At 41.0% G+C, this 20,240-nt stretch overlaps 1 protein-coding gene across 2 annotated transcripts; it reads right to left on the bottom strand.

Moving 5' to 3' along the window:
* Nucleotides 1-4,598: 4,598 nt before the first annotated feature.
* Nucleotides 4,599-18,921, bottom strand: LOC131219482 (oligopeptide transporter 3-like). 2 transcript variants are annotated; one of them, XM_058214643.1, is made up of 7 exons: nucleotides 18,350-18,921; nucleotides 15,874-15,971; nucleotides 13,851-14,420; nucleotides 12,243-12,498; nucleotides 6,588-6,770; nucleotides 4,977-5,614; nucleotides 4,599-4,944 (listed from the first exon to the last, which is right to left on the bottom strand). In XM_058214643.1, the coding sequence occupies exons 1-6, from the start codon at nucleotides 18,854-18,856 to the stop codon at nucleotides 5,000-5,002; spliced, it is 2,229 nt and encodes a 742-aa protein (XP_058070626.1). In that variant the 5' UTR covers nucleotides 18,857-18,921; the 3' UTR covers nucleotides 4,599-4,944; nucleotides 4,977-4,999. The 2 variants fall into 2 exon arrangements, with proteins under 2 accessions (XP_058070626.1, XP_058070625.1); XM_058214642.1 differs by having other exon boundaries at nucleotides 4,599-5,614.
* Between the last annotated feature and the right edge of the window lie 1,319 nt (nucleotides 18,922-20,240).

The following is a 20,240-nucleotide window of genomic DNA, read 5'->3' as shown; positions in this document are numbered from 1 at the left end:
CATGTTGGTGGCTCCCGCGGAAACTTAATTGATTTTTTATTAGCTAACCAATAAACAATATGGTCTTAATCTAAGGATATACGTATACTCCTACTGGAGGCTCCTAAGGAGACTGACACATATGCACCCATTTCTGGTGGCGATCCTACACATGAATCTGCATAGACTCCTACTAGAGACGGTCCTACACAATGACCTATTTGAGTTTGGATCACAAAATCTATACTCAATCCTATACATAAGAAAATAGTATATGGATTCTAAAATGACAACTTTACTTATCAGATTGAGCATCGTTGTAGTGCCTTGCTTAAGAACTTCTTCAATCTTGAATGGGCTTCTCAATTGCTCCCCCGAACTTTGATATTGATCTCCTTCGGCTTCAAACGATCGACTATATTGCACTTGATGCTCCAATGAGGCTACCAAGGAAATAAGAGCTGTTAAATCTCCTACAACTATGTGATAGTTGATTCCAAAAGGGGATTCACCTAGATGGGGATTATAGAAGGTGTTTAGACAGGATTTACCTATGGGTATGGTGTCTAAACTCTAGAGAATGCAAGATGTCATATTCTTCATCAAATGGAGCTTGAAATGCTTGTTAGAGTAATTAATCACAATGAAGAATGCATAAATCTCTTTAGGTGATAGCCGAGAAATATTATTGGGACACACGAGGGCTTCTAATTCACTCAAAACCATCATGTCCACAAAGACTTGGTTTATAGTTTAAAAAAATGCTCCAGTGAATTTATAATGACTAGTATCGATCGATCAGGCGATCCCTTCAATCGATTGAACTTAATTCGATTCTAAGATAAAAAGCTTTGCTGGTCACTTTTTCACAATTTCAATCAATTGAACTTGACATGTTGATCGATCAAACTTAGCATATCGATTGATCGAGACTTCTACGAAACAGGGCAGAAAACTTGCTAGACTACTTCGGTCATCTTCGATCGATTAAGTGAATGGCCTTTAATTAATCGAGACCGATCGAAGGTTCCTCGATATATATCAAACTTATGCATATGATTTATCTTTAGTTTTGTACATAATCTAGCCAACACAAACCTGATGAAAATAGGTTTTCTTATATGGAACAAATCATTTAAGGTAGATTGTTTTGTACCTAAAAGGGTTTAAGGCTACGATTACTAAGGCACCTCACTTTTACCTGTGTTTTCAAACCTTGATGCTTCAAGTCTTTGAGTTTTTGGTCTTCAATATCTTCCAATGGAGGCTTAACTGACTCAGGCCACACTAACTCACGTCATTAACAAAACCAAGGTACTAACATGTAAGGTCATCCTTATAATCCTTCCAAAATGAGAGATCTTCCCAGAGACATTTAGAACTCTCGTGACAATTACGAAGATTCGAAGATCAAACCAATATATGTACATATGAGAACTAATGTATTGGGTCCTGATTCGGATTCAATGAGACTAATTCCACCACTTCTGCGAATATTCGAGGTTATGATAGGGGGAGATATAAACACAATTTGTAACCCAACCGGAGCCGATGACACAGAGATCTAAAAGTTCACGGATCAACCACAATGGAAAGAGATTTGAAAATGATTTTTAATATATGGAGTTCCCCCTTAAGAATAGAATATAAAAAGTTGTGATTGTGAAGGATCTTGAACTAACAAGGAAATCCAGTGGGGGTTTTGCCGCCTCTAAAAGCTATAAAAGAATAATGCGATGAGGAGCTCCCGGCTAACAATAAAGACATTTATCTTCATAATCTTTACCTTTGCCTTTATCTTTTATCTTAGCATAACCTAGTCTAGTCTTAGATTAGATCGCTACTATCTAATGCAATCGCTACAGTATGCTTAAAAGTAGGATAATTATCCACAACCTTCCTTTCTCGAATTTTAATTAACCGAGTCCTTACTTGAAAAATCAAACACCCTATTCACATCTTACTCACCATTCACATAAATCGTTTGGTCATATGGACGGTTCAGGTATTTATCTTTTCTTCTTTTTTCTTTATTTTTATTTGTTACTCTGTCAATTATAATGAACATTAATTCATAAATAAATAAAAATTAACATTGTATTTATCCTATTTTATTTTAGTTTGTTCATTTTCGTTCCATCGAGAAATATAATTTTGGCTACAATTATCAGTGAGAGAATAAGTCCTTAAAAGACAAGGAAAAAAAAAATTCATCTAGAATAATAAACTCCTACCTTTCTACAACTCGCCCTATGACTAAGGGAGCATTTGGCCCATGATATTAGATGGGATGGATGTGCATTTGGTCCCATACAAATTTCATCTAATGTTTGGGGAGAATGAGAAGGGTTGGGATTAGGTTAAATGGAATTGCATTTGATCCCTCTTGAATTATGAGCACCATGATATTGCTTCTCGCCCTGCCATTTGAATCTTTTTGAAAAGTTTAGTTGATAACAACAAGTTCCGTAGGTTCTGCCATAGTGCATGGGCTATATCCACACCGTCCACCTATTTTTCGAGATCATTTTAGAGCATGGGCCCAAAAATCAGGCAGATCCAAAGTTCAAGTGGACCTCACCATAGAAAGCAATAAGGATTGGACGCCTACCATAGAAAACTTCTTGGGGCCTACTGAAGTTTTGGCTCAAGTTGATATTTGTGTTTTCCCTTCATTTAAGTTTGTTTGACCTTATGAACAGATTGGATCGCAAATGAACATCACAGTGGACCTTAGGAAGATCTCAACGGTGGGCGTCATTGTCCCCACTTCTTTATGTTGTGGTCCAAGTAAGTTTTGGATCCGCTTCATTTTTGGGCTCATGCCATAAAATGAGGTTGCAAAATGGATGGACGGTATGGATACAGTATATACATGTTATTTTCAATTATTCCAACTGTTAATTGGTATATTCATTCAATGGTCAACAAACTAACAACCAAATGTCACCATGACACAATTAGGCCATAGAGTTATGTTTGTCACGATATGCCATGATAACATGAGACAATCCTAATCACATGCAATGATTATATATATTTTTTGTATCATACCACCTAATCCTATCTAATACCATGCACCAAACACCACTAAGACAATCAAAAAAGTTCGTACGTAGTACGTACGAACTGGTTCGCAGGTGAGCGTTTCCGTGTGTGTGTGTGTGTATATCATACCACCTAATCACATCTAATACCATGCACCAAACACCCCTAATACAATCATTGTTTGGAGGATGATTGAATCCTAGAATTCGGTCTTAATAGGTCGATTTGAATCGTGGGGCACTAACGTTCACTCAAACATTGAGTTAATTACGACTTTGGCATGCCCTTACTTTCTTAAACATACATGTTAACCAAAAATAGGCCCTTGCTAGCACGTGTAACCTCGTGTTTGATTTAACTATAAAGAAATGGGGATGGAAAGATAAAATTGGATGGCAGAGATTTCCAATGAGCCCCACATGTACGGATTCAAGTTGGGGAGTGGACTATATCAACAGGAGTGAAACGTTCTTGACACGGTCTTGCGAGTATTATCTGCGTAGCTCTGGAGGAGATGTGTACACTTCGATCTGTAAATCTAGACCGTTCATCTATTGGACCCTGCCAGGATGGCTAGGATCATCCTATTGGCGGACTTGTTTACTTCCCATCTTGACAATATCACAACGCGTTTTCTAATTAGGGTCGTCGACGTGCCGGGCCAAGTCAACCTCCCGAGCCGGCTTTTACCCGAGGTTGCGGCAGAAATGCATGGCCCATCAATTTCAGATTGGGCTAGGGCTCAAGTCATAAAAGCCCGACCTGGCCCAGCCCAATCCGGCCCCACCCAACTTTATATTTTATATGTAGATGTGTCATATCTTACCAATATGCAATTGTAATCCTTGGTTAGACAATCAATCCATCTTAAATGTAGACCGTTGGATTCTTTCCTTTAAAATGTCTATTTCTTTATACAAGTGTGGCCCACTTTATCACTGGATAAATTAGGGAAATCCCATATTATCAATTATCGGATCAGGCCCGGGCCCAACCAACTTTCGGTGGTGAAAATTTAAGTGATGGATAGGATTAGAGCCATCCATGATATGGCCCACCAGTTGGTTGGACCGGATTGATGCACTACGCTTACCTGGTCTGGATGGATGGCTCCACCATGTTCTCTAATTCGAGCGGCTCTACCACATCACATCCGCTAACCGAAAATACCAGAAGGGTCTCACACGTGTCATTGCATGCGTGTGGGCTTAGAAAAGATACAGACCCCTTGTTAGGCCTGTATACCAAAATCCATCCCGATCCATAACTCAAGTGGGCCACACCACAGGGAACAATGGGGGACATCAGTTGGGCAGGGTCGACCATGTTGTGTATATATCATCTAACCCGTTCATCAGGCGTGCCCCACCACGATGAAAGGATCCTAAAACTCTAACTGTTTAAAACACAAGTGGGCCACAACATCTAAATATATAGATATTGAGCGTGATCATCCATCTCTCCCTGTAGCATTTGTGATGTGCGGTGAACAAGAGGAGATGCACAAGATCCACGGTTTGGATTCCACAAATACATCATTGGTGGGTCCCACATGTAAAAAGAAAAAGCTGTACCATGTATAGATTTCTACTATCATTTCTTCACAACTAAGCTTCAGTAAGCAGATGATTGTTGCACTGAAAATGGCCCAATACACTTGAAAATGGCCACAGCCCAAAAACTGCACTGATCGGACGATCCTAACCGTTATTTCTAAGTTAATTTGTCTACACTGAATTCCATCAGCTGGCCAACTTTATTTAACCAGACCAACTCCTTGACTCGATGGTTAAGATCATCTTCGTGTGACTTTCAGATAGTGGACCACCCATGATCTGGCCAGCGAGACGAGCATTCCCGACACACGTTTACGACGGCCCCCATGGAGTGTGAGATTATGCATGTGATAATAGTAGGCTCCTCACCATGTATCATCTGCATGGCCACACCTGTGTGATATGTAAATCGATGGCTAGAAAACTGGGCACCCTTTTACGGAAATGCCGTGTTCGGTCGGGCATTTAGCCAATGGGCAATGGTCCACATCGGTGCCCCACCACTTCAGGCTCACATTCTCATTCTGCAGTGCGAAATACAGAAGAACACCCATGAACGCCGTCCCAGCGTCTAATGCCGCTGATAGAATGTAGTTATACTTCTTCCACCACCCTTTCCGGTACCGGAAAACAAAGTAGTTGAAGATGGTCCCTGTGATGAGCCAGCTGGAGATGTTGGTGGGAGTCGCAGGCGGCATTCCTGCAAAACCGTAGGAGATAACTGGTATGTTGATCAACGGAATCCATTTCTTCTCCGGGTAGATCTTGCTAAGTATCCATATGGGCACAGGCAAGACCGCTCCAACTAGGAACAGCCAGACCAAGTTCCTGTACATTCCGCCAGGCCCAAACAGCCGCCTCGGTCCAATGAGGCCCCATATGACGGATGCGTCGAATGTGACCCTGAATTTTGGGCACGTCCATGGGCTTTCTGGATGGAGAGCTTCGACGTCGCAGATGTTCTCGATGTTCCCAAGCATCCACCATGCGACTGCAAGGTTGACAGTGCCTGAAATTACCGTCCCGGCTAGCTGCAAAAGTAGTAGATGGAATTACACAACTGAAATTAACCGACCAAACCCTACTGGATGTGTGATTTATCCAGCATAGTTTAAAAGCACCAAAAAAGAAAAAAAAAAACAAAAAAAACCCGTCCCAATCGTATGATCCTAAGCATCCGATCAACAACATGGAAAATGGACAGTCAAGATTGAGCAAAGAAACCAGATCGGTCCAATCATCATCTCGAACCATCTATTTGACAGATCCCACTTTGAATTGCTTATGATTCCACCAGTAGCACTTTGATTTGGTGATTCCAACCATGCGATCTGTGGCCCAAAAGAAAACAGAATTGGAACAAATTGGCCCCATTCACAGGGTTAGGATCATCTGATTGGCATGATTCTTTCACCATGGCTTCCTCCAAAAGGTACTATTGAATGAACTGCCCTGATTGAAAATGGGGTGCACCATCTGTCGTTCAAACGCTTTGGAGACGTTGCTAACATCCCTATGAAGGTTTTCTGGAGTTCCACCTGAATTTTTTGAAGTTTTTCTAGAGTTTTGACTAAGTAGTGACCAGATAAAGTTTCTCTCCTTGGTGAAATCTGGTCAGTATGAGTCAGCTCAGGCGAGTTGAGTCGAGTTTTTTTCAAGTTCTCAAACCATGGTATCCATGCCTTCATCTAGTGGGTCCACCATGCCTTACCTCAAGACCCAGATGATCAGGCTAACAGTTATGTGTATGTTGTTGACCACCAATCGTTTTCTATAACTGCACATCATTTTCCGTGAAGGTGTGGCCCACCCCATGAATTGACCAGCTGTTTTTTAAGCCATGGCACATACACAGTAGGATCCACCAATGAATGGCCCAGAATTCACACACTCTTGCAATAGTCGGAATCAGGGTGGCTACCCTTGTGAGTATCCATTACATTTTTCTTCTGAAATTGAAAAGAAAGAGACTTCAGAAATTAGTTGAAGAGGTTTTCAGTATACCTGAGCTGTAAACATGCACCGAGGTGGGATTTTCATGTAATGGCCTAGTTTCAGATCGGATAAGAAAGAAAGTGCATGGATGGTGCTGATCCGTCCATAGATCTTGAAAAGCAGATTCGCAATCGGCTTCCCGGGCATGATGTATCCGATTATGAATTGCGCTATGATATCGTAGCCAGGTTGCTGTTTATTCACAATTGAAGAAAAAAAAACATAGAAATGTTAATATCCAATCTGCAATTTCAATCTCTGTATTATGCTGACATGGCACATGTGAGTAAGATCCAAATGTCCATCAGGTGGGTCACATCGGTGTATTTCCATGATCCTAGAATCAGGCCGATCCACTAATCAAGTGGGCGAATTTGAATGAACAAGCAGGCAGCTCGTAAAAACCTGTCCATTTGTTCCGTGAACTGTGGACCATCTGGCCAAAGGACTCAGCTGATCTTTTCGTGCAGGGATCCCCATGGTGGGGCCCACCTGGTGGACAGTTCGGGATAGGATCCACAATTGTGGAGACAAGAAAACTGCTGCCTAAGATGCTGCATTATAGAATAAAGCATTGCACCAGCATTCAAAACATGCGGACATAAGTTGGAACTCAGCTGAGTCACCTCAGTTTAAAAATGCAGAATTACTGAGTCCATTATCCGGTTTTATATGAATCGATCCAAGTAGACAATTGATTCAGCTGGTATTTAATAAAATCCCCAAGTAATGAATCCCTCTACCTGAGTGCTAGAAAACAAAAGACCAATTTCCAAATAAAAAAAATTTACTAGTGTGCCTCAGGAACAACTTGATGTGCATGAATTTCATGCTCTTCCTAAGCTTGGGTGGGCCATACCACAGGGAATGGTTGAGATCCCAACATGGTGTAAATATGCCATCCAATCCACTCAACCAACGTGCTCCACTAGGATAACAGGATGCCCCAAAAATCAGGCTATTCCAAAACTCATGTGGGCCATGCCTAGTGAATTTAGGGGTTTATGCATGATAGTAAACATTTTCCTACGGTGTGGCCCACCTGAATTTTGGGTCCACCAGAGTTTTGGGTCAGCCTTATTTTTGGACTCTTGGGCTGACGAATGAGGATCTCATGCACATTTCCTCCACAGGGCTCTCTGCTACTGCCAATCATATCGGGTGAAATCATATGCACCCATGCAAATCATGCTAGAGCGGTTCTTTTTCAAATCAGGTCACGAGTCCTTTTAATTATTTATTTTTTCAACACACACACCACAATGGGTACTTGAACCCATGACCTTATTGTTAATGTTTTGTGACTACAATTATGCAGCCATGAATGAAAGCTTATGAAGTCTTTAATCAGACCACAAATTTGTGGCCCAGAATGGATGCTCATGAAATTTAATCTAAGATCTAGATTTTCAATTTATCAGAGAGTAGGGTTGTAGATGGGGAGCCTGACGAGCCTTGTCCATGCTCAGCCATAAGCTAGATACATATGCTTGGGTCTAGCCCAGCCTGCTTCCTAGCAACTAGGCCTGGGCCTGGTCATGGTTAAACAACCAGGCAACTCGGACCAACACATCCGATCTCGAGTTGAGTCAGGACTAGATCTGTACACAAACCGAGTTAGCTCGGTTAACTGGCTCAACTCAACTCAGAAAAGCTTGACTCGACTCAGCTCGAAACTGGATTTGAGCCGAGTCAAGCTGATTTTTTTAGCTCGAAAAAATTTCGAGCCGAGCCCAAGCTAGACCGAACTCAACTTGACTCGGCTCGGACCTTGACTCGGTTTGAATAGATTCGACTCGGATCAAGTTCACTTTGTATAAATATTTTGTATATATTTATATATTTAAATAAATTATAAATTATATATTATTTATATTATATATATTAAAAACTATAAAACCTAAACTCGAACTCGAACTCAGCTTGAAAGCGAGCTCAAGCTAGACTTGAACTCAGCTTGAAAGCGAGCTCAAGCTTGACTCGAACTCGGCTTGAGCTGGCCTGAGCTGCCTAGTCAGGCTCGAAGACCGAGCCGAGCCGAATTCAAGCTAGGGTACCCTGCTAGATGAGCCGAGCCAAGCCGAACTGGGCCAAGCTTGACTTGGTTCAACTCGTGTACAGCTCTAGTCAGGACTCTCCCTCTTTGGGGGTGTATTGCCCTGACTTGCTCTAGTCAGGCGTCGAACCGGATCAAGTTAGACTGAGTCCAAGTTGACTCAAAAGAGACGCTTAGGACTCATTAAGTTTAAAACCATAGTACCAACCCTAACAGTGTAAAACAGGTTAGGCTCGACTGGGATGTCATGTTGGGCCATTATGAAGGCCAAAGCACAAGCCCAGTCAGATAAGTTGTTGGGCCTCAAAATTATACCTGGGCCCAGCCCATAGGCCTTGAGCCTCAGCCCAATCCAGCCAAAAGTGGACTCTGACCAAACCTGTACGGCCCACTTTCATCCCTCTTTGTAAGCTACTACCTTTTCAGTACAAGAAACACAAGCATGGATGCTGTGCATTGAACTAAAAACAGAGTAACTTGATATAATCTGACAGGGTATTGACAACTCATAAGCATGCATACAGCAACTGTAAGCGCAACCTGCATGCACCCCAATCAAAACCGCCCAAATTGTTGGCCTCACTGTAGATGAATCATAACCCAAAAATCAAACTGAAAAACTTATCCTAACTATCCGGTGGATGAATCATAAGCCAAAAATCGAACTGAAAAAATGGTCCTAAATGTCCGATTGTTAGCCAGCAAAAATGAAAAATGGCATGTGGCCCGAATTCGATGAAAATAAAAGAAACATCTGTTAATCATAAGTCATGATGATCATCCAACTGAATCGATTTTTGGGTCATGCCAAATCTCCATCAGGGCTCCCGATGTCGATGGTTTGGGTTGAGGTGCATGTATGCAACCCGTGTACTGCTGTATAAATGTGTGTATCATCTAACTCTGTCAGAGCATCAAATAACTCAGCTGAAAGTACCAGCAAGAAAGCACAGTTCCCTACATCTATAGGAAGGCATTAAACATAGTAGCAGAGCTCCCCAAGAGGGCATTGAAATCATGGCCTTGAATTCATATTTGGGGAATTGCAAAAACCTACTAAGCATTGATGGACGGTCTAGATTCTAGAAACTGCATGTGGAATGCTAGAAAATGGGTCAGAAACAGTGGGACAAATATTGCCGAGATTTTCAAAATCCAGCAATATTATCACAATTTTGATTTTTTTTATGAAACGATCTTATCATGGCAACATCACAAGATTTTCAAGATATCTGCATTTTTCAAATTTTTATCATCCTGACATTTACGTGAAAATTATTCAAAATTTTAGCTACTTCACTAATAAATCTATATTTAAAACTTTAAAACTATTTATTAATTTATAGTAATGATTTTTGTCTTTATTTTTGTTGAGATTTTTTCTGATAACATCCAATATCCCAAGAAAACATCAAATTTTGAAAATCTCCTGAGAAATTCCCCATACCGAGAAATTCTCCGGGATGAGATTTGCCCCTATGCTTAGAAGGCTCAATATCCATGGTGCTCCATCCTAGAATCTATCTCCTGTATAGATCTTCAATGAGAATGTGATTGCTATACCCAGACATGCCAATGTGGCATATTCACCAGATCCAGGCTGTTCATCTTGCAGACTTCCATCTGTGTTGTAGTGGCCAGAAATCAGGATAGTCAGGCAATCAGATGGGCCAGATGTCAATGTCAGACATGGGCCATTATTTTTTCTCTAACGCATGTGGTGGCCCACCTGATAACTGGAGCAGATTTTTTTTTTTTCTACACAGGAGAAGAGGGGCACCTGATGAATGGCGCAGAACTCAATCCAATGGAATTGAACTTCTGGCATTTTAAATTTCATAAATGCTCCACAAATCAGATTCACTTCTTAAATTAAAATCAGTCATGGATTCGGGTTCCACTTTCTAGAGATTCTTGAGCAAAAGTTCTCCAGAATTTCTTTGCGGATTTCAAGTTTGTAATGTAGTGATAACAGATTTGGGTGCGGGAGCAGGGATTTGTCTGTTTCCAAATTTAGCAAGTTTAAACAGTGAGGTAGCAGGAATTGAAAGGCTCAAACACATGGGTCCATAGGATCTGACAGTATCTACACAAACTTAGGGACCTGCACGCAGCCAAAGATGGACACCCACATCCAGCAATCTGCCAAACTACTATGGGAGCAGAAAGGAACATCACCCCTCTGATCCTATGGTTAGAATGGCCACCGGACACAATCAACTGTTTAAATCATCTACAGAAAACATAATGGACCATGGATATTCTCTCATTACTCCTCTCAATTCTCTGGGGAATTTCTCAGATGGATTCATTTACGGAGGGACTGTCTTATCACAATCTTCTCTCGTTTAAATTTGAGTTCAAGGGGACTGGCAAAAGGCATATCAAACTGGAAATGTTTCCAGAGATAACTATGTGGGATTCACCCACCAGTGGTTGCCTATGAGTGGGCCTCACATGCCCATATCTAACAGGAAGGCAGGCGAGATTCAACGCAAGAGGCCGGAGTGGCACTTGGTTAGAAGGACCATGCAACTAAGGTTGGGATCTTCTCAAATTTTGATAAGCAGACGTGACAGGGAGTTTCCAAAACCAAATAACATTTCATGATGGTTTTGTATGCTATGTATGTGATCCACATTGTTGCATTCACTTCAAAACCAGGTTGTTTTACTCGAGAGAGTGTAGAAGCTCTACAAACTCAGGTATACATGCAAATGTAAATGGGTTTTGAGCTATTTAATAAGGAATGCACCTTCCTTATTTTTCAAATTTTGGCATTTCGACATGTTGCCATGTCCACATTCTGACAATCCTGGACACGCCACATAATATGTCTTACTATTAATATACTTTATTTTGGGATACTCTGCTATGTATGTATAATTGATTTTTAGGATTTCCACTACTACTATTATAATTGTTACTAAGGGTTGTGACGCATGTGGAACGGGGAGAGAGAGAGAGAGAGAGAGATGCGGGGGTTATGCATCCCACGTACACATAGATAGAAGGGAACGGTGGGCAACCCATCCTACAGTTTTACTTGCCGTGGCCCACACAAGTCCCTGATCTGCCTAATTTTTGAACTAATGTCCTAATGTGAGCCTATGTAACAGATGTACAAAGTAGACATCACAAAGTCATTAGGATAGGCCGTATGGAGCCTTTTTTGCACTTTAGATGCTTCATGCATGTGTAGGCTACACACGGACAAGTCCATGTGAGTTATATGCATTAAAAAAAGTGAAAGGAAGCAGGTGGAATCTATGTTGTCCTTGTGGAAATTTACCATCTCTTGACCAATGTTGTGAAGACTAGTTGTGAAAGCAAAAAAAAAAATCATATGTTATTCGAGTTATATATAGTAGAGATTGCTCATTTTGGGATTCTTTTACAAATAAATAATTAAAATATAATATCAAAAATAATATTTATTAATTTAAATATCATAAGAGTTGCCAACAAATCTGACTATAAAAAGCAAAGGTTCTAACACAGGCACATTACTTTCTACCATGGCAAATCTCATCAGTTCTATTGAGAGATTCTGGTGATCTGAATCTAAAACCATGCATAGATGCAGTAGCTATCATAGATTGGTATACCTGATTTGTAGTTGCTTGAATGACTCCAATGGGAAGAGTAATAATCCATGCCAGGCCGAATGCGAAAAGCATCCCCCACCATGGTAGCTGCACATCTTTTTTCCACACGAACGACATTAGCAGAGATAGCGCAACACTGCCTACTAACAGAATAAGGAACCACCATTGAGGAACATCTTTGTAATTCTTCATCAATCTCGCATGGATATCCATTTTTGCCGAGTTCATTGCTGATTTGCTTTGTCTCCAAATATCGCTGCGGAAAGCAAGACCAGGAATCAAATAAGAGAACATAACCTCATCAAGAGAGATCCATTTGAATTAGTTGAATAATAATTGTCAAGCACTTCTGAAGTAGATGAAACTGATTTAATTCAGCATAACCACTCAATTCTCCGTAGTACATAAAGGAGGAATTATATGATTCTCAGCTGGGGAATAATGCATAGTGATTCAGATCTCAGACTGTTAATCAGATGGGCCCTAAAGCTGATGAACCATGCCAAAATAATCTCAACCATTTGAAGATCCCAGCGACCGATGCTTTGGTCCATGGTTTTAAGACGTGAATGAGTCAGATACGACTCATTCAAGATGGCTCAGATCTGGTAGTATTAGTACATGATCCAGCTTGATACCCCAACTCACCCTTGATCAGGCAATTCCCAACTGGACTCAGGGCCGAACCAGTCAATCAGAATCACAGAGTCTTTTAAACTTGCTTTGGTCTTTATGCAGTTGAATGGGGGCCACTGCTATATTGCTTAACTGTTTTTAATTGCATGCTAGCAATACAAGGGCTAGGATTATTCTGTCAAGGAGATTTTTAGGACATGTCCATCCACAAGGGTGACATCAGATGAACAGTCAGTGTAACTGAACATTGGACCCCACTAGTACAAGCCTAAAACCGGTTAAGATACCATGCATATTCTCAGATTGAGAATCATATATTTCCCCAAAAAGAAGATACAAATACCCATACCAATAATTAAATTGTCCAGAGGCAATTCATCTCCCAACAAGTTGAATACTAGAAAATGATGCCCATTAATCTGTCTTGTAGTTTTAAGTCCACTAATAAAGGCAGAGGAATAAAATAATCATGAGCTTTGCAAGCATACATCCAGACGTATTTCAATAAGATATGTCAGAACTCAGGGTCCTTTTCCATGCCCCGAACTGTTTGTAAGACAGGCTCACAACCAAAAAAGAAAAGAAAAAAAAAAAAATTTCCGAGATCGAAATATTTTCAACCCTCTGATTATTCGAAGGTCAAGAAGATGTCCATCTTCAAAGGAAAAGATTCAGATGATTGAAATATTCCAATCTAAGTCTTTATTTTTTGCCTATCTCCCATCCGAGGTGAGGCCCATTATGACTACCCCAGATCGAATGGCTAAAGTCACTACATATCCTATAGCAATATGTTGAGATGTACTCTACCAAACCTCAATAAGAGCAGACAGATTATTGAATTTCAATGTATTTCACACCTATGTATAATTGTGCAAGTTGAAGCAACTGATCATCTACTTTGAATGGTATATTCATCATTAATCTAATTTGAAATGTCCCTAGTGTTCAACGATAGTTCAAGGGCCTTACCTGCCATGGAAGAGAGCAACATGGGTGATGGTTGCAGTAATCCTTGCGAATCCCGATCCTATCGAGAGTGCAAAAAGGGGACTGAGGTAGAGCTTCCCATAACTATTATATGCAGCAATATTGAGGTCGTACTGAGGGGTCAAGATCTTGGTAGTATCATAAGTACCCCCACTTGAAGTGAAGAGGCTACTGGAAAATATTGGAAATTTCCGCGAATCAAAAGTATTGTATTTCCAGTAACATAAAGGGATGATTATGTAGATAAACATGATGAATCCAACTGCAACGTTGACAATGGAGAACCAAGGTGTCACCAACGGGCTGCCGTGGTAGGCCGATATCCCAGCCCAGTCGAGAGTGAATGCACCCACTCCAAGTCCATGGTACCCAGATCCAATCTGCTGGGCTGTGATGCTGCGGGGCCATGCCCAACAAACCCATGAAAAGAATGTCAGGATAGGGAACAGATAGCCAGGTAAAGCATAGTAAGCGAAGCTTGCCGCCAGGAAGATAAGGAAGAACTGCATCCGGGTGAGACCTTTCGATCGAGAATCCTTCTCATGGAGCGCTCTGCAACATAGCATCTATGATGACTGAAATGAAAAGTATATTAAGAGGAATGGTAATTGCATGCTTCAATCTGTAAAAGCCAACGACAAGTGCCCCACACATACCAACATGGAAAATTTGTGGGAGATCTAGAAGGTTCATCAGGAGGGGTACACTGTTAATTTTCCCTTAGCCCTCAAATCACACCAGTGCATCTTTCAGTTGATCACATGTACCAAACAAGTGATGCTTGCCACATGTAGCCTACCCAGTTAGTGGACTAGCTGGATTTTGGGCTGGAGCACTTCGATCCGGGCCTGCCTGATGAACAGAACAGATCTTGCGCACAAGTGATTGGCACATGTGAGATTCTTTGGCATTGTCGGTTCCTTTTGCATTCCCAAGCTTCTTTTTTTTTTTTTTCCTATGAGTGACAGAACAATCTGTCAAGAATATTTTCACTTTAGTCATATTCTTTGAAAATATGAAGCGGTATCCAAATCATGGTTACAGAACGAGTCACCAGACCCAACTGGGGATGAAACAGACTGAAACTGAATGAGCCAAGGTGAGTCGCAACAGTTCTGGTCACCAAGTGAGTCAAACTCAGCAACTGCTATTTAAATTCTTGACCAAAATTCTCCATTAAAACCAAAAACAAACTAGAGAGAGTTTCCCATCTCCATTTTTTTCTGCTTTTGTTTATGCCTTTTGTCCCGAAGACAGACATCCACATGTAGAGTTTATCTGAGTGTGATTGGTTTTTTTTTCTTCTCATAATTAGTAAACAGTATGGCACCTACAACCAAGGAATCAAGAACCCAACATTTCCTTTTCACTTTCCTGATTTCTTTCTTTTCACTTTTAACACAAAAGCTTCAGATCGAGGAAGCTTTTCGACTCAAAATTCAAACGCCATCATTAATAAAACCCACATAACCAAATACCACCCCCAGGTTGATTTTATTCCCTCTTCTTTTCCACCCATGAAAGTTGTCAGGTAAAGAACCTTTTCAGCACTACCATTACAGCCAGAAAAAATAAATAAAATTTTGACCGCAGATTTTAAATCAGGCGAATCTAGGCAAACCCATTTCCTTAACCACAGTGCTCCACTCAAAATTGGACAGGTGGAGCAATGGTCCACCGGGCCCATTCATCCAGCAGATCCCATCAATGGACCACTTTCTGCAAATTGTGCTAAGCATGGATGGACCAGTTTCAGCGAATAACATAGATTGGATGCTCCTATCTATTTGAGTAGCAGACCTTTTTCCCAACCGGGGCTGACATTTGTTCATATTTTTTGTACCATCCATCTGTAACTGACAAGTGGTATGATTATGATCGCCCGAGCAGTGAGATGTTACCACTGTGCCCAATCCGCAGTGGGACTCACCTGATGAATGGTCTGGATGATGGACCATATTGCCATGCGTCTGATTTCTAGAAAGAGAAGCGGAAAAATACAGACCTGAACAGAGAGACCTGAGCAAGGTTGGACGGCCACCACATCTCTGCAGGCTCAACCAAATATTTCCTAAGCATCCCAGCCCATCCATACCCCAAAATCTGCAACAGAACCATTCAAATCTTCAAGAGGAAAGCCAGATATTTAGGAAAAAAAAAAAGAACAATCCACCACAGATTTTAAAAAAATAAAATTCAGACCCATATAAATACCACAAGAACGTATTGCAAGAAAACAAGAAGAAAAATACACTCTCAAATGCCTGCTTTTGCAGGAGATTTTTAGCAACTTTTACAGCAAACAAATAAAAACTGAAAATTCCACTAAAAAGACAAAAGGGGAAATTATGAAAACTCTAAAAAAAACACATGATTAAAAATAAAAAAAAATAAAAAAAACAGATCACTGATGGGATAATGCAAATTATATCCAGTTTCTTCATCTTCAAAAAATGTACACTAAATCTGCTTTATCAACTGGCATCTAATAGGAAAAAAAAAAAGATTAAAAAGGAAAAACAGCAAAAGCATACAATTTTTATACACTAAGCTACCTGAATTTATTAAATAAGCAAAACTAACAAAATAAAAATATTATCTTAAATAAAAAAATAGAAAATGGACGGTCACATATTTCCGCATACCCAATTACATATACTAGTCTAAAGCCAACCAAATACAAAAGCCAAGAAAATCACACCTAGAAAACAAAAATTACATCTAGAAATACAAAATCATTACACCATATATCATATCCAAAATACCCAAAAATGAAAAAATAAAATTATATAAGTATATTTTCATCCTACACCTAACTCATTCCTTCGTTCTTCTAATCTTCCAAATTTAATCCTTTTTCCACTTCTCCTCAAAAAAAAAAAATAATAATAAATAAATAATTTAAATGATAAAAAGATTATATAAAGAATAAATGAAATCTCCACAAAAATCGAAAATCATGAAGTTTTTAAAGATTAAAAACACAAAAAATAATTAAAAATAACAAAATATCACAACCGAAAAAACCCAACAAATGAGAAAATAAATCTTCAAATCTCCGAATCTATCTAAATTCAAAATCAAATCATAGAAGATATTAAAAATAATAAAACCCCAGAAGAAAAAAACGACAGTCGACGTTATCCATATGAACATTTCTACAGTTACTCGCGCGAGTAGGAAATAAACATAGTCAAGGGCATGCCCACACATAGCACACTCAACATGTATGGGATCCGATCCGTTCATCAGCCGGCACCCAAAACCAATCCGGTCCAGTCATCAGTTAGCCCACATGAATGAGAAAGAAATGAACGGTTAAAAGAAACCGATATCCAACGAATGTCTCCGGTCAAATTGCTAAGCATTCTAATGCAATTTTTGGGCAAGAGGACATAAGTACCGGACCCAGGAAGATAAAGGCCTCGGATCTCACACATGTGCGCTGATACTGCACTTGCGTCCCGCGAGTAGAAATCCAACTCTACTCGCGCGAGTACAAAACATGGGTTCTTGTCCGTGAGTGACCAGGCAACAAGAATAGTACCAGTAATAACTGACACAAGACAACACGTAAGCCACTCTTTCTGGTAGACGCACCCAGTCTCTCTACTTTTTGTAATAAATCAGTACATAAAAGTACACTTGTAATACCAAAAGTAGAAAAAGGGTGTATTTGTCAATGAAAGTGTAACACGTACTCAAGTAGCTCTGCTTAGTAAGACCCGCAAATTTCTATAGTACATCGCGGTCTCAGTTCTGCAATGCTGGGCCCACCGATCTGTAATCCAGACCGTTGTTCAGTTTTGGCCCACCATGGATGTACTAAAAATAAAAATATCCTCAATATGAACGAAAACTAACCATTCGATTAGCGACTTGCAGGTGGACGGATAAAAAGAGAACTACAACAACGGTCCGAAAGTTCAACCGATGGATTTATGGGGACACGCTCCGTTCAAGCGGTTGGACTCAAGTCACCCAACAGATCAACGGCCTGTATAACCTAAAAACGGTGGGCCCCACATAATTTCTTCCCACTCGATAATCATAAAACCCATCCCCTCAGGTTTGTACCGCGCGCATATTGCGTGGCGCACCTAGTTGTACCGTACACACGCTTTCTCAGTTCCGACATTTGGGTCCGACGTATCAATAATCCAGACCGGTGTTCTGTTGTTTCCCACCATGGATAGACTACAAAATAAAAAGGAACCTCAACAGGATCCAATCTTAACCGTTCGATTAGCACCTTACACAGATGGACGGATAAGAAGAGAACTGCAAAAAAGGTTCCAGAAGTTCAACTGAAAAAACCTCAGTCACTCTTACTCCATCCAAACAGTATGACTCAAAGTCACCCAACAAACCAACGGACAGGATTACCTTTAAAAAAAAGTGGGCCCCACTCATCCCCTTCTACTTCAATCTTCAAACCCATCTCAAAAAAAAAAAAAAACAGAGAGAGAGAGAGAGAGTACCTGTGTAGTCAAGACGATCAAGAGGGCAAGGAAAAAACCCAATCTCTGCTTGTAATAGGCCTTCATGACTGTGATCGCGCCGATCGAGTAGGCGTCCCCGCCACCGTAGGATACACCGCAATTGGCGAAGATGGTGATGATCACGTGCTCTTTCATATTGAACGGTCCAGGATTGAGGGAGAATCCCCATCCCATCAGCTTGTATTGCCTGGTGGGGAGGGAAGACGCCATGAACTTCCCGATCGGAAGGACGGCGATCTGCATCAGGATCGCCGAAATCGTCAGCGGCTGCGTCCGATACGTGAAGAAGGTGTTGAGGAACATGAGGACAGTGCAGGACGTGATTCCGAGGAACCATGCCCGGAATGTCATGACGGGGAGCGACGGGTCGTCAGTTTCCGGCACGACAAGGGCCACCTCCTCAATCGTAGGTCGATCGGGGGAGGTGGGATCTTCTGGATGCTTCTGGAAGCTTTGAGGTTCTTTCTTTCCGTCGTTAGACGCCATTGCAGGACCTCTGCAACTCTCTCGCTCTCTCTCTCTCTCTCTCTCTCTAACTCTCTGATTTGAAATGTGGAAGAGGGGTGGGGTTCTTTTATAAGGAGGGGAAATTGGGATACTCGAGCCTGACATTGTACTCCGTTTTTTATTTCTGACACGTGGAGCCCATGGTTGAGTAATCCAGACCGTTGGTATGGTGGTATTCGTTTTCAATGAACTGTTTTTATATTTTATTGACGATTGGAGAATCTAGATTTCGTGATTGTTCATTTTAAAATAGATGGTCGAAAATAGATATGTACGGTGGGATTCATTTATGAGAAGTGGGGCCCACTGTTGAGTAATCCTGGACTTTTGTACGGTGGGATCCATCCGGCGTCTGTATTTTATCATGGATGGTGGAATCCTACCATCTTGATTTGTTGGATAAAATGGATGGCTGAAACTAGAAATGAAGACATGGCCTAGATGTATCTAATATATTTGATTGGAGATTTTATGGATATAGCCTATTGACGGCATGATGAAACATTTCAATGGTGTGGATTGATTAAAAATTGGACCCATTTGTCTGTATTGAAAACCCGAGTATACATACTGCACAGAGACACGGGTGGAGGATTTGGTGGCAGGAAAGGTGGAATTACTGAAATGCCCTTCTTTAAATTACCATTTTATATCCGAAAATATGCTTTTTTTTCTGGATAAAATACTAAAGGGAATCGTTTAGATGATCAGGTTTGCTACTCTCGTATTGCAATCGCGGGGCACGTGTAAACGGGAGAAGCATGTATGAGATACGAGCCGATTGTTATGGGGGCCCCACCATAGATGTCAAGGTATACTAAATACAGGCAGGTAGGATAACTGCAACGGCTTGATTTGAGTGACTAAAAACTGGCGGTTAATCCAACCGTCTATCCTTTCCCTCAAATCCAACGGTCAGGATTATAGTACAGAATCTACTTAGAGGTTGTGCGACCCATTCAATTAGAGGTGGAAATAGGCTGGGTTTGCTAAAGCTAGGCTGGCCCAGCCTTGCTTAACACTTGCGGACGTATTAAGCAGGAGCGAGTCTGTAATATGCGAGTAGAAATCGATGGGAGTCATCGAATGGAGTGGCCTTGCGGACTACTGTCGCGGACGAGGATTGCGTCCTACCCGCCCGGACAGTAATCCGTCCGGGCAGGGCTCTGTGGGGCCCACCGTGATGTAAGCGTTTTATCCACGCCGGTAAACGCTTTTATCAGATCATTTTTAAGGGATAATCTTATCAAAGAGTCAAGTAGACAGCTCCGGTGGACCACACCAAAGGAAGTTACAGTGATAATGACACCTTCTTGGGAGCTGGAGAAGTTTCGGATCAAGCTGATATATGTGTTTTCACTTC

This window comes from Magnolia sinica, chromosome 11 (genome assembly GCF_029962835.1).
Source record: "Magnolia sinica isolate HGM2019 chromosome 11, MsV1, whole genome shotgun sequence".
NCBI lineage: Eukaryota > Viridiplantae > Streptophyta > Magnoliopsida > Magnoliales > Magnoliaceae > Magnolia > Magnolia sinica.
The sequence above is the reverse complement of the archived record's forward strand: the minus strand, read 5'-3'. Positions and strand labels throughout refer to the sequence as shown.